A 12,898-nucleotide genomic window follows, 5' to 3' on the forward strand; every position below is an offset into this window, starting at 1 on the left:
AACCTCGAAAAAAGTTTTTTCCCCAAAATTTGCAACAACAAAAATTCGTGCACGAACAGAAGAGAATTTCAGCTTTGGACACGAGCCAACGGAGAGCTCGTGAAAGCTTCTATTTGTTAAAATTTCTGGCTTTATTCCCAGCACTCGATCACCTTAACCTTTATCCAATAAAATAGATGGATATGTGTCCCTCGAAAAAAAGAATTTCATTGGAATTTGTCAATTTTACTTAAAAACGATATTGTCCCATTCTCGACGCAGGATTTCTTTCATTACCATTCACCGGGAACTAATTAAATTCGTGGTGCGAATGGACAGAAACGATAAGTTCCGAGGAGAAATAATGTTAATTAGCTCGAAACTCGTGTTAAATTTCATGGAAATAATATCAGATTACTCCCGGCAGACATTCATATAAACCGTTCTCTTCTGCAGGTGTCATGCTTTTGTTGTGTTATTTTAGTATTCAATTATATGCTCCTTTTGTTTCTACTTCGTTATATTGATAGTCTCCTCTGCTTTGCTTGTTGCGTATTGGATTGCTTTCATGAGGATTCCTCCAGATATTGTTACCACGTTACAACTACAATATTTATTTCCTTACAAAATGTAACTTAATTCTTTTTAATTATAACCTTTACTTCTATATATTTGAATTTCTTTTCATTTATCTGTGGATATTTCAACATTTTTGTGAGGTTATGTGAGCCACCATATTGCTTACGTCACAAAATGGCCTCCATACAAATTAACCTAACCTAACCTAAATCCACATTGAAAGTTTTTAATTATTTGAGTAGGTATTACAATAAAAAATGATTATATATTCATTTATAGAACCTACTTGCTGAACTATGAAAGGAAAACCTAACCTCTGATAACTGTCCTTATTTGATTCCACTGTGAAAGGGTTAACATTTTATCAGAACCATTATTGCGAGACTCAATATTCTCGCGTCTTTTCAAGCAACGGAAACTCGATTTTCGAATATCAGTCCAATCGATAGATACGTTTCGAGGTAGTCTGAGATTAAGATGACCCGATATCAAAGCGACGTTTCCATTCGATAATGACATCAAGATTCACGAAACTTAAAGAGTCGCAAGATATCTGAAATTCAAAATCAAGATATTTTATAGAAAAATTTGGAATTTAAGATCCACAACTTAAATTAAAGGGAAAGAATGAAATGTCACTCTTTCTTTTACTATTTTAGGGCCTGTGAAATATTTTCGAAGAATAGTTGGAAAGATAACTGCATGGATAGATTAAAATAGGGAGCCTCGTACTTTGAGACACCCTGTATATTTCAGTCGATTCATTGGAAACACGATTCTTTACTCAAGCTGGACATATCTGTGCTAGACACCATCAATTTACAAAACAACCCAGTCAACGTTCATCGAATATTTTTGCAGCTGGTAATCTAATCGAGTTCGACCATTTACTGAAATGGAAACAACGTTTCGTACTCAAATAATTTATGAAGGGAGAAACTGCAGTCATGTTTGAAAATGTTTTCTGAAAGCTGCAGTAAATAGTGACGGTCTCCTTTCAATAATTTCAACGTCAAATTTAATTTAAAAAAAAGAAAGAAACCTATAAAATTTTATTTTAACAAATATTTGAAAATTTACAACAAAACATCAGAAGGATGCTAGAAATTCCATCTTATCGTTTCTTTTTCTTTTTTACAATTTGTTGATAATACAGTTAGATACACGTGATGGACGTTTTCCCAGGATTAAAACTCGTGGCTGATGTTGTTTCTGGATCGAACAAATCCGCGATGTATGTCCCTTTCATCGAGTCCAAACACGATCGTAAACGTTTGTTTGTACAAATATCACGGTATCGATGTAACTTTTATCCGGTCACGAAATGTTTACCATCATTTTCTTTCTCACCGAAACATTGGAGAAATGATACAATTTTAATTTACTTCTGATTTATCATCAATTTCTGGTAATTATCCGTGAACAAACATGTTATATCGATGGAGAAAAGTGTTTGTTTAACTTCGATTCGAACTTCCTGTTATCTGCACTGGGAAAATAAACCGTGGATCCTCTTCCTCTCGTTTATAATAATGGTAACTGGCTAATGGAATAAATGGAACGACCTTTCGTAATAAACTCTGTGTAAATGGGAAATATAATTTTACATTATTAAAAATGATTTTTAGGAGAAATATTTGAATTAAGAAATTAAGGAATACCTAATAATTGTCAGCTTACAAATTTATAAAAGCAATGATAGAAGTGAAGATTCAAATAATTGTACGTTGATCAAGATATTCCTGAAAATCCTGCTAATCCGATGGCCCAGTAATATTCATCCCTGGGATTAAACATCAAACTAACTGAGAATTCCTCGCTGGCAAATTGCTCGTGGAAGGATGTAGTTATTCCTTAATACCTTTATCTGACAGACGGCATAATGCGATAGTAGCGCCACCTAGAATCCTCGGAGAGCGATCTGACAAAAGCACTATGATAGGATGTACCAGTACCTCCAGGACATTTCCTCTTCCTCATATTCTTGTTAAAATTCCTCATTTATGACTGATATTAACCCTCACACTTGAGATGAATTGAAATTCATCTTTACCTCTTTGTCTTCAAGGGAGGACAGTCCTTAATCCCAACAGTAACTGCATCTATTAAAATCCTTAGGATATATTCGATTTTAAAATACCGAGTCCTATTCATCTTATGGGGGGAGGCATTTCTATTAATCGATTGCAAAAAGAATTATTTGCCCATGCAAACACAAGTTTTGAAAATGGCAGATAGTAAAAAGGCATCATCCTCCATTGTCCTAAGTCCTAAAGGTAAAGATGTCACTGAAATCTGTTTACCAGTTAAATTCCACAATAAATGGAGAAAATAGAAATAATACACCATAAAATTAATGGAAAGAGTAAGAAAATGATGGCAGCTAAATTAGAGAGTAAATCTGTTTGGTTTGAAAGTTCTGTCAGAAGGACTGGTAGAACAGATTGGGTATAAATTGATTGATCTCATTACTAATTATTGAATATCGTGAATAAATGGTGGAAAATATTCCCCCTTAGGAATGGTAGGTTAAATCTAGACTAATTGGCTCCATGAATAATTATCGATCGTAATGAATGCTTTCCAGAGATTTTCTTCCAGAGAAATTTATTCGGATAAGCTGATGCTATCAATAAAATACAAATTTTTAGAAATATATTTCAATTTACCAGAGAGAATAAATTAAATTAAATATAGAGGTTATGAGAGATACAACAATATTGTATTTTAATAAGGACAATGATTAAAGACCTTTGTTATTTTTAGAAATCCTAAAAAAAGGCATACTAGAATATGATAACCAAAAGCAAAACTAAATTGCCTCCATTTTGTTGCAGTTGAGGTTATGTTCCTGATATGGGGTATCAGATTATGCATCGTGGTGAGAAAAACACCGTCAGAGTTTAATGAAAGCCGTTTCATCTCGATGGCGATTTACAACGAATTTCTACTGTCAGTCTTCCTCAACGTTTCCATGTAAGTACTATCCGCCATTTTGTACAAGATGGTACTTCAGATAGATCCTAACCTTAATTAAGAATTGTATCATGTTTCTGCAATCTGTTTCATTTTAAACACTACTTTAGTCCTTCATAACCTAAAATTTAGAAATACAATCTTTCAAAATTATAGGTTAGTTTCAAAAAATCAGAAATATAACACTGATCACCTAACGAATCGTTAATTTCAATAATGTATTCGGCCCATAGCCGGCGGTCGTTTCTCGCGAATTGGAGCGGAATGCCGGAAGTGGTTGTGGTACGGTTTGGGGCGCACGTGTTTCGCATAAATAATGCTAGCAGAGTGCAGCAGCATCCTTTGCCGTCCGCTTGAAACGGTATCGAATTAAGCCGAACGTTTTATGAGAGGTTAGGGTTACATTTTCCCCGGGACCACCTATTACGCCTGGCTGGAGCCAAGGGAACGTTAACCTAACCTCTTACCGCTATTGCGTTCTTTAACGTTAATTGCGCCCACGAGGTATTCGGGCAGAAAAATTGAAATGGGAAAAGAGGTTGAGCTCCCAGACAATTACTATTATGTATATCGCTCTGATTTCTTTCTGAGACACGAAAGACCCTCTTAAGCAAAGTATGTAACAAAAAAAGTTGAAAATTTATCACTAAATAGACGTAAGACCTTCGGTGATAGAAATACGGTAAAAGGCCCGTTCACACCCGTGCAATCTTTCTCGTTGCAGGTTGTTCTTGCAGTCGCCGGCCAATCCGGATTTATTGTACGTGATATTTTTCTGTCACACTCAGCTTACGGTGACGCTGCTGCTGTGCCTCATATTTGGCAGCAAGGTAAGACGCGAGGATCGATCCCGTTCCCCTGTTTTCATGCGGTCCGCGACGTGACAAATGGCGGTGAGATCCTCGGGTCCTGAAGTCTGCGGCCAACCGGCGGAATTTATTTATTTCACGGCGCGCATATTGATCAGCTGGTAACAGCGCGTGGCCCCCCCGCATACCCTCTTCCGGGTTGCAACTTGTAAACTAGTCGAACAGCCGCTGTCTAATTTATTTTCACTGCAGGACGGCGATGAAAAATCGCTGACCCGTGGCAGGTTTCCCACGGGTCATGGTTTAAACCGAACAATGTTCTAGTGCTGTGATCTAGAATTTGGATTATATGGGTATTTTGCCATTTGACAAATGAACCCAATTAATACCCCTTAGGTTCAGAGACTTCTGTGTTACTAATAACCAGAATAGGTATTACCCAATCGTTTAGCCTTATCAGTTAGTGCATCAATGTGAATTGGACTTTAAGTTCAGCAAACTGCTACTTAACTTTGGCTGATTAATTCATCTGAACCTTCAGACTCTTTGACTTCAGCGAATCGTTAGGATTATACTGTACCTGTGATCCCACTTTTTGTGGGGTGGTAGCCGGGTTAATGAATCAGTGTCGCGAGAGTTTTTGTGGGAAAGTTTCCTAGGACCTTGGTGTCAATGTACCGAAAACGTCCCCCAAGTGACGTCGTATTAGCTAGACTTTGGATTTACGACGCACGTCAGTCGCTGTCCACCGTGGAGGACAAAAGCTTTGAAAGGACGAATGGTCTCCAAGGTCCTTAATTTAGAAAGTCTTGATCTCTCATTTGACCTACAGTGCCAGCCATTTTTCTTGGACCACTTAGTCCTGGGCCGTCGCTGAAAAACAACGTTCTCCCACGTAGGCCTTAATAGCCGCTGCGCTCATTTGGGAACGCCTTTGTATTTTGACAAGGATTTAGCGGGGATTGATCTTATAAATCTTCGGTGCAAAAACTAAGACGGATTTTACTATTGATTAGATAGGTGAATATTGAAAGGGACGACGCTGAAGAAACGAGGTTCCATTCAATTCACTTTACTCCCAGCCCCTCCGGTGCAGCTTTACGGGCTACAAAAAGGGGAACGTCTGTCTTCTGCACCAATCTGCTGATTGATTTGCGGAGGAATCCTCTGTAGCGGTTAACAGTGCGAGCAGCTTATCCGTCGGTAAAGATGTACTTCTATTATCTACCTAAACGATTCCAGGTTTTCCCTCGCTCGTTCATGTGCCATTTCTCTATAGAACTTTGACTGTTCGACAAAGCAAATGTTCCATAGAGTTCAATTCAGGTTGATCCATAAATTGCAGCCGGCGTTGACATTAGCCGATGTACATTAAGGACTATGATTTTAGTAAAAGCCAGCCAAGTATGTCTCTCGCTTCCATGTGGTCACGGGACACGGGGTCGAACAAACTTACCGCCGTTGGCCAGATTTCTGACGGAAGTTCGAACAACGAAACTTCGCCATTTGGGCGAGGGCGGAGGATCCCCGCGAAAAACCGAGTGTCGACGAGACTGAAACTTGCCTGTTTAATGTAGGCCTACGTGGTGTTCCGTAGCGGGGGCAAGGACGACTCGAAGCACTTCGGAGCCACCGGGAAATTTCTGGGAAAAAGCAGCCGCCCAGCGGGCACTAGCAACCAGACAAACTCGATATCACTTCAGCAAGGAAACTTCACCGACGAGAGCGACGGTGCGACGGTAAGAACTCTACGAATCAGCCAAGTTCTTGCTTTTGCCTCGTAAAGTGTCCAAGTACGTTTCGCGCCATATGCTTCCGCCATTGGGCTAAGTAATAAGCAGTTTGAATCCAGGGACCATGGAATCAATATATGGCTGACCAGGACCAATTCAACTTCCTTCCATAAGAACTAGTCCTGTAGATTTAAAACCGCACATAATAGATGATTAATGTCCTTGAAACAAACGTAGACAGAGTTTGCCACACGATCATTCATGTTTCGTAATTCCTGATAAGGAAGAACTCGTTCGAGATCAATCATGGTTATCATGTGCACAGGGACACCCTATACATCGCTGGCACACCGTGCAAGCAAATACCGATTAATAGTCATTGAACCGTCGTGACCCATTGTACGAAAAGCCGATTAATAGAACAGCGTGGCGCGTTAATTACGATATCGGGGCTATAGATGCCGATTTACTAATGACCCTCATTGTAATCCCTTTAGAAACTTACGGACGACATGAATCAACCTAACCTCAAAAAATTATATCCGAAATATTCTGGGATTTTTTAAACCCTCGTAATGGATGCAGGGTTATTTTGACCCATCCATAGATTTACTTTATTACTAAATTTAGAAATCAATTGTTCGATGGGAATTTTAAGGTTAGGACGGATCGATTAAAACCTAACCTCCTAAATCCCGATCGTGGTTCAGGGAATCGGCTTTCAACGACCGACCAAACGTGTACGAGGCATTTCAGCTCTGGTTGCATTAGTTTTGACAAAAGGGATCGCACGATAAAGGCCGAGCAAGAGAACAAATGTCATCCTCGAGGCTTTTAGGGCGGCAAAGATTGCCAGGCCGGTGGCAAAAAGCCTGGAAAATTGCGTCGACCTGAAAGACACGGTCGGTGAAACACAGAAAAAAGAGGGATTTAACTGAAACCTCATGCTTTGACATTCGACTGCCGATGATAGACCGAGAGACTAGTTTCTCGTCGATCGACCAACTTTTCAATCCCTTTCAGTTGGTAGAGATTAAATGAAAAACAAAGTCGACAATATTCATTGTTTGTAATCAATATTCATTGCTTGTAATCGACTAAATTTCTTTTTATTTAAATAATTTTTATTTTGAAAATTTATTTATTTTGAAAAATTTATTAGGTTACGCTGAATAAGCCTCAACTTTTAATCCATCGACATTAAACAAAAAACGAGTTCTTTTGCTTCTCTCATTGCAATAATTTGTTTATAATGGGCTAATTAGCCTTTTAGTGGAATATTGTTCTGTGGAATTATTTTCTGTTTTAAGGTTAGATAACGCTGAATAACCTCTTTACTCGAATGTCGAAACATAACAAAGTAAATGGTATTCGTGGAATGGTCAAACTTTAATTAAACCTTCTTCTTCGTTTCGTATATAGTCACTTTCGAGGTTAAACCGTATTCTTTTTTTTTCCTAATCTCTTTAGAGACACTGGTGTATACATATACGTTTAACTTTTTATTTTAATTTAAAGCTGCTTGGGAAAGATCAATGTAAATAAATGTCCTCTGAAATATTCTGTTTAAAACATTCTACAGTATTTGAATAATTTTTTAGGTTAAGTGTCTCTTAATTTTTGAAGATGGCTGATAATTATGAAGGTTCATTTTTGAGATAATCTATAAAACACGATCATTAGTCATTTTTCTTTTAATGTACTTGTTGCATTGAAGATAGGAAAAACCTTATTCGTTATTAACAAATAAAACAAGGGATGCAGAATCCAGTCTTTTAATTAGCATTAGCCTAGATTTATCAGCTCAACCTTCATGGTCACCTTAAGCACCTTTTGGAAACTTCATTAGGAAGATCTGCTTGTTAAGCGGATTTCCTTTAAGCCTCCCCTTTACGTGACCCCCCATGAAATCAAACGATTATTTTTAATGGCGCTATGATCTTCGTTTATTTTTACTTCAAAAAAAAAAAATCAAAAACATTTTTAAATATTTCCATGTTCCAATTTTGTCAAACATTTCATATCTCTGTAATGTCACGTTTGAGTGACGTTATCGACAGAACCATAAATTTATCTGTGGGGCGTTGATTGCGTTTAATTATCGTACGAACTAACAGCACGATGTTTGAATCAATGGCGAAGCAATTAAGGGTAATCTGTTGTATCCATAATTATGAAAATACTCAAGATCAACAAGACGTGACCAGTTGGTGACTATATTGTTAATTAATTATCATTTAATAATGTCTGGTTAGTGTTTGCATTCATTATTGATTGTAAACCGTTTGAAATATGCTATTTGTAAATCATTTGTCTCATTGATGTGTTTGGCAGCTAGGGATTCACTAAACGTCACTAGAATCCCCCAGCATCTGGTCCCATCCCTTACTAATCTATTCCTTCTTCTCTGAAATGTTTCAGGAAGAGTTTCGACGTTTCATCAACCAATTGGAAGTACTGAAAGAGAAGAACGTTCTACTTGGGAACCATCATTTGGTGAACAAGCTGGCAGCAATGCAGGAGGCTGCCAATCGTGCTGAGACCCAGGTGTCCACCATCCAGGCGATCTCTTCAAGTATGAGACTGAACGATCTGAACGGATCCACAGCAATCGCTGAAACGGAGGTCGGAGAACCTTACAAGAGCGACGAGAAAGGTAAGTCAGAGATCAGTCCATTTATGTTCATGCTCATTTACAATTGGACCAATCATCCGAATTACACTACAACGTACATCATGAACAGTAAGATCCTAATTAGAAAATCTATGAAAAATTTACTTTGGCTGAAACAATGTTAAAAAAGAGACCTAGAAATGTAAAAAACCAATCAGAAAAACTTCCAAAATCCTTCAATTGCCAAACACCTCAACATGTCTACACTGATCCTTCACGAAGAAGACCATTCACTACTCAGCAACAAAACCATCTTCATCATTTAACCACCCCACATTCGAAACACCTGGCGAATCTCCAGGTGGGGATACCAAAGAGAAGAGGTGCCAGGCATGTATAGAGAAGAATGGGATCAAGAGCAAGGATCAAGGATCCTCTAAGGACGCCGAAGTACTGGTGTCCATAGAGTCGAAGAAGGCCAGGAGGACCAACGACGTGGCGGTTTCCACTTCTGGTAAAGCGACCACCACAGAGGACATCGGGACGGAGACGAAGCTCGATGAGAAGGAGAGCGATAAAAAAGACAAGAGCAAAAGCAAATCCGGCCACGCGAGGACACACGCCATTGTCATCAACTTGGATGACAAGAGCAGGTTCTCCGAAGAGGTCACCGTTTAAGATGATCAAGTGTGTTCCTGTGAACTGTTTCAATTATTGTCTTCTAGGTACAATTTCAAAAGGTACGATGAAGTAAAGTGAAATTTGGGTAAGGAGAAATTTTGGTTTAGGAGATTATGGGGCGGAGAAGTTTAGATTCGGTTCTTTTCTCAGTGATTGAAGAAAAACTTATATAGCAACTACAGATCTAAATATTCATGAATGCAGGTTGTCGAATTGTAAAAATACAAATTTTCTTGAAAGGTTTCGATCGTTTTGATCACCTAAGAGGAAAGTTGTGATATAATACTTCCTTGTATGCAGTAATTAATGAAGTAATTGATCAAGAAAAATCTTACAAAGTACATAATTCTTTAAAAAAAAATCATATGCCATTGATACTGTGGATTCTTCGCTAAAAAACAAATCGAAAAGTCCTTTACCATTTTTCAATCCGTGATTTAGTTTTTGAGATGCAAGCAATTGAAAATTGGACGTCCATATTGGCCGCCATATTAAAACATGGCTGCCGTATTCAAAATGGCCTCTACATTCAAGATAACCGTCAAACTTCAATTGTTCATATGTCAGCAACTAAGCCACGAATTGAAAAATGGTAAAGAACTTTTTCGTTTGTTTTTTCATGAAGAATCTACAGCATTTGTGGCATAAAACTTTCTTGAAACGCTCAGTATACGTAGCACAAGATATTTCAGCAGAGAGAGATAGAATATAAAATCTCTTGAAACATGATTTTGCTTTTCAACGTATTGAAACGAAGAAAAGCTAAAGCGACGAATAGCGTATCTTAGACGTCTGTTGTATAAAAATTTTCAATTTTTCAACTGATAAACGAAGACTTAAGGAACATTCGGTAGAGAAATGAGCCGAAATCTATAGTGTGAAGAAAAACACGATTTCGAAGGTGGAAAGAAACTTGCAAAGTCTATTCAGATGCACCATTCTCATAAATATGCATCACTGATACCGTCCCAGATAGAATAGGCTTCTCTTGTTTTCATTAAAACTTCTCTGGTCTATGGTAACTTTTCCAGTCATGAATAAATATTGACAGGAAAAGTTTGCTATCGATTCGAAATCAATTGTTAGCCGCTGAATTCGATCATGAATAAATGTTCACAACAAATTTCACAGATGTCTGCAAGGAGTATTAAAATTTTCAATTTTTCCACGGTATTTTTAATCCGTTAATTAAAAACTTTTCAATTTCGCATTGGACCACGTCCACTTAACTTCACAGGCTCACAAACTTTTTTCTCATCGTCCGAACGTTACCTAATTTAAAATTAATCTCGTTCCATGTCGATTTAGCAATTTCACAATATTTTCATCTACCACTTCGAGGTCGAAGTTTTATCTGGGACACACTCGTTCATCAGCTACGAAAGTGATCGGTCGAACCTCGCGAAGCTTTCTGTAAATATTGCCGTTAGATGCTTATTCGAAGTCTTCTGCCGTATATTGTTAAGTCGATTTTGTAAAAAAAAAAAAAAAAAAAGACACTAAACGACGATCTATAGATCGAGTGAGTAGAGGGGCGCCATCTGTCTCTCTATCTTTTTCTCTCATATCAATCCACCTGTTGTAAATATACGTTTGTAAATAAATGCGTCATGCGAATTTGCCATTAGACCGTAACGATCGGTTTTATTGTTAAGATCGTGCGTTAGGTGATCTCACGGACATTTTTAGGTTATAATTCACATGTGATGACACGTTTCGTCGCATGGCGTTGATGGACGGAGATGTTGGGAGGTCAGAGCATTGGGGGGGGGGGGGGGGGAGGGGGGGGTATCGATCTGAATAAAATTACTTATTAAAATTAATTTTTAATTGTTACAATTGTACTGCAAAAGTAATAAGATATCGAGTAAATGGATATTTAATTTTTCAGCTGGGTATTGTTGCTGATGGCAGGGAATAAGGCTAACGCTTTATAGTATTGTATTGTTTTCACATTGCCGTTCATTAACGCCACACTATTCGAAATTCCTCTTATCACGTAAATTTAATTATGCATATCGGTCTATCGCCTCGATCTTCTGGGAGATGGTAAGCTTCTGTGATCCACGAAAATTGATTTGACCCTCTTCGATGAATTAACCTCAAATAAATCGTTCATGGGAAATTGAAAAACAAAACGAGAAATAATTTTATTCGCCACTCAAGATTATTTCAATTCTCATCCTTTAACGAAACGAAGAAGTCTAAAAATGTATAGAATACATACATACATGTTGTTGTCATACGATCCGTCGTCGGATAAGTTCCATTTTAGGGTAACGTTGATTTTAAGAGAATCGATTTTATGTGACACTAACCTTGTCTGTAACTGACAAGCGTGTCAGTGAATAAATACGTGAATAAATAAATAAACGAAGAAAAACTTTTAGATTTTCTTAACTTTACTCAAAAAGTCTGGAAAATTTCATACCGATGGGCAATGATCACGGAAAGTATACCGAAAGGTTAGGTTAGGTGCCGCCTCATTGTCATATTTTCTTAGCCTTTCAACATTGGGTACCTTGGGACTTATTGTTTCGAGGAAAACGAGGCCATCTGCAATTGCGCCACCTTGTACATATTTGACAAGATGTCCTTGGTCCTAAGGGATACTGCATAATTTGCATCCTAACGAGGAGTATGTTTCTAGGTTAGGTGCGCTGCGGGGACTGGTCACAAGCATTAATTAAACTTGCAATATACCTACGGACGCGAAATTTGTCCCTGTCTAAATTAATTATCGTCCCACAGCATAGATAACTGTTTCAAATTAACTGTGCGCATTGCAACTTCGTTAATTCAATTCGTCGATGGAACGGTTGCATAAAGGACAGTATGGTGGCGCTAGTGGCGAATATATTGAGTCGCAGCCATTAATTACCAACAATCCGTGTTGCCGGAATCAGATCGTAATGACGGCACAGCAAACAATTCATTCGTGACTGTGTATCGTGCGTTAATAATCTACGCGTCGTATGCATGAAATTCCTCGACGCCATCGAGCGCAGCATGGCCGCGTTAATTTCTCCGCGACGCTGTCGCCATCTACGACGCGGACTCGATAGACTGGATTTATGGATCGTTGGGAAACAAACGTGTGCCGATATTAATCGACTAATTGACGCTCCTCTGTGAACCAGCATGGTTCGTTAGCCTTCTAATTGGACGATATTAGTTCGCCTTGTACCGATGTCTCTGGCGACACAACGGGAACAAAACTTTCTCTACGGAAAAGGTTAATTTTGTAACATTGATTGTCTCTGAATTTTTTATAGATATTTCTATAGCAGAGAAAGGAACAATAACGTTTGAGTTATACGCCGATGAAACTATGGTAGTAACATTAGCCAAGCTGTTGGCAAAGGAGCAACTTGTACAATTGTTCCCAGGTACAGTTTCCTGAATTGAAAAGCACTTTGGGGCGTGCTTTCGAATCCAAGAAACTGTTAAATTATGTAACGTACTCGGTTCCTTTAACTGGTGCATGAAACTTGTTGGGGTGTAAATGAATACAGACCGTCCGCTGT

At 38.3% G+C, this 12,898-nt stretch overlaps 1 protein-coding gene across 3 annotated transcripts in view; it reads left to right on the forward strand.

Moving 5' to 3' along the window:
• LOC117606766 (metabotropic glycine receptor) overlaps positions 1 to 10,875 on the forward strand; it is a 78,998-nt gene extending 68,123 nt beyond the window's left edge. For 2 of the 3 annotated variants that reach the window (XM_034329653.2, XM_034329652.2), the window contains 5 exons: positions 3,396 to 3,534; positions 4,259 to 4,364; positions 5,921 to 6,082; positions 8,498 to 8,732; positions 9,052 to 10,875. In XM_034329653.2, coding sequence (XP_034185544.2) covers positions 3,396 to 3,534; positions 4,259 to 4,364; positions 5,921 to 6,082; positions 8,498 to 8,732; positions 9,052 to 9,368 — 959 coding nt within the window. In that variant the 3' untranslated portion in view covers positions 9,369 to 10,875. Of the gene's footprint in view, positions 1 to 3,395; positions 3,535 to 4,258; positions 4,365 to 5,920; positions 6,083 to 8,497; positions 8,733 to 9,051 lie in introns of those variants that run through there. The other variant, XR_004582051.2, reaches the window with a different exon arrangement.
• Positions 10,876 to 12,898: the final 2,023 nt, after the last annotated feature.

The sequence above is a fragment of the Osmia lignaria genome, chromosome 8, assembly GCF_051020975.1.
Source record: "Osmia lignaria lignaria isolate PbOS001 chromosome 8, iyOsmLign1, whole genome shotgun sequence".
NCBI lineage: Eukaryota > Metazoa > Arthropoda > Insecta > Hymenoptera > Megachilidae > Osmia > Osmia lignaria.